This window comes from Stegastes partitus, unplaced genomic scaffold (genome assembly GCF_000690725.1).
Source record: "Stegastes partitus isolate 25-593 unplaced genomic scaffold, Stegastes_partitus-1.0.2 Scaffold468, whole genome shotgun sequence".
Taxonomy (NCBI): Eukaryota; Metazoa; Chordata; class Actinopteri; family Pomacentridae; genus Stegastes; species Stegastes partitus.
The window spans coordinates 165,567-167,794 of record NW_007578199.1 but is presented as its reverse complement, the minus strand read 5'-3'; the positions used below and the strand labels follow the sequence as shown (position 1 = coordinate 167,794).

Here is a 2,228-nt window from a genome sequence, read left to right as displayed (position 1 = left end):
TGTATGTAGGCCTATACATATATTTATGTAGTGCACTATTTTAATATATTTATATTGGTAATATACATTTCTATAACAATCTATGAGTAAATGACACATTTATTGTAAGTAAATAATTGTAAATTGATTATGTATATGGTGCAATTATATACTGTATATCGGTGCAATTAATTCATTATATATTGGTGCATATTTGATATTAAATCTGTTTATTATATATAGGAACATGTAATATTGTAATGAATCATAGGGTGGTAAGGGGGTGGGAGTTAATAAGTTTATGCTTCTTCCTGCTCCTTTTCAAACTCATGTTTGTACATATTTTCCCATGTTTTTTATTTTGGTTTAATTTTACTTTTGTTCATTAGAAATATTTCATTCATTCATTCATTCATTCATTCACAATGTTTCTACAGGAAAGTTTTCAACATATCATCAGATTTTCCTTTATTTCACAAAACCAGTGTAAACTTCAGGTTTTTGCTGCTGTAACAAGAATTTCATTCATTCTTTGGGTCATGGACGGTTTCAGTAGTCCTGTCAGTCTACATGAAGACTGGAGGTCATTTGGCAAGTGGTAAACATTCTGATAGTGAAAGTGAAAAGATGTGAAATGTATTTTATATGTTTTCTGCCATAACATTTAACATCTGCTTGTAGTGACAGCAGCATTATTGTATCTTTTTATAGTAATATTTCCACTGACAGCAGCTGGCTGAGCAAAAGATTGTGTTTTGGTTTAACACATAGAAAAAGTCAGCAGTTACTTCAGAAAGTATGTTTTGTACATGTGTCATCCATCCAACTAGCTGCTGGTCACCTGGTGAAGTTCATGAATGGAACTCTTCATTCAGTCAAAATTAGGTGAACATCTGGACATAATCCAGGAGACGGTTCCATTTGCTTGAACAGTGTGGTTTAGAAAACAACGTGGCACGTCATGAACATGTAGTGGTGTGAAACAAATGTTGTACAGAGAGCAACATTCTTATCACAAGAACCTGAGCATATATTTTTTATCATGTTCACGTGTTGAAAACACATTTGTTATTGTGTCAAGTTATTTTTTAAATGTGGAAACTAAACTCTGTACCTGCCATAGACTGTGTCAAAGCAGGTGTCATGGTTGATCGATGGACACATTTTGTAATAATGACAAAGGAGCTGTTTTCATGAATTTGCCTAATGACTGTGTTACCATTCTTATCTTAGGTTGTACTGTGTTTGCTTGGTTTCCAGTAAGCTCCATATCATACTGCTTTTACTTCTACAGAACACCAGATTTGTTCTGTGTTAAAATCATGGAATTTCTCTCTGACATCTTGATGAAGCAGAGTGTCGGTTCACTTTTTTTGCTTCCTCTTTGTTCCCATGGAAGTGGTTGGTTGGCAGTGACTATATAAAGACCTGTTGGTTTCAGACTCTTCAGTTCATCATGGACAAAGTTCTGCTGCTGGTCCTGTTGTGTCTGCAGGTCGTCCTGCTCACCACAGCCTTCACTGCTGCTCATGAAGCCGCTCTGCTGAGAGATGATCAGCATCAACTACAACAACCTTCTGATCTGATAAGAAGCCTGCAGGTAGCTTTGATTGTCTTGTGTTGGCCTGTTCTGTAGAGGAAAGTGTCTTTCTGCATTTATTAACGCTCCATTTATCTTGATTTTCTCAAAGCAAGTGAAAGAAACAGAAGGGGCAGAGTTGAAGATTAGAGTCAGGAGGCAATGCGCGACAAAACCAGGAGGATGCGGCCCACTCAAAGTAATAAGCCTTTTTGTCTTGTTTAGACAGTACAGATCAAAATTTTACAGTCAAAATTTTGACATGGATGAAGTTTGGCTAATTATCTCTCTCTCCTCAAGTCAAGACCGAGGAAGCGGTCTTGAGCCAATCTCTGAGAGAGAAGAAGACTGCAAACAAATGGAGATAATTGTAATGCTTACAAAAAAAGACGATGCAAGTGCTTTATAATATCAGAAATAAAATATTCCAGATCAAATACTGTGTAGTTTTCTGCTTGGAACACAGCGCTTGATGGCAACCAGAAGCTTTAAAGGACTCTCTGTCTTCTGCACTGTAACTGAAAACTGTTGAGTAGTTATTGAACCAACACAACTACAGTCAGCTGGCTAATAGCTCACCTGTTTACACTGCAAAGAGGAAGAAAGCAGGGTACAATCCACACATCTGATGCATGGAAATCAATACTGATCTGAAGGATTTTCACAACAG

The 2,228-nt window shown here is 36.7% G+C and overlaps 1 protein-coding gene across 2 annotated transcripts in view; it reads left to right on the top strand.

Annotated features, from left to right (window-relative positions):
- The window catches only part of LOC103360850 (uncharacterized), a 26,465-nt gene that overhangs the window by 15,092 nt on the left and 9,145 nt on the right, over positions 1-2,228 (top strand). For both annotated transcript variants that reach the window (XM_008286760.1, XM_008286758.1), the window contains one exon: positions 1,671-1,757. In XM_008286760.1, the coding sequence (XP_008284982.1) occupies positions 1,671-1,757 (87 nt within the window). The remainder of the gene's footprint in view (positions 1-1,670; positions 1,758-2,228) is intronic.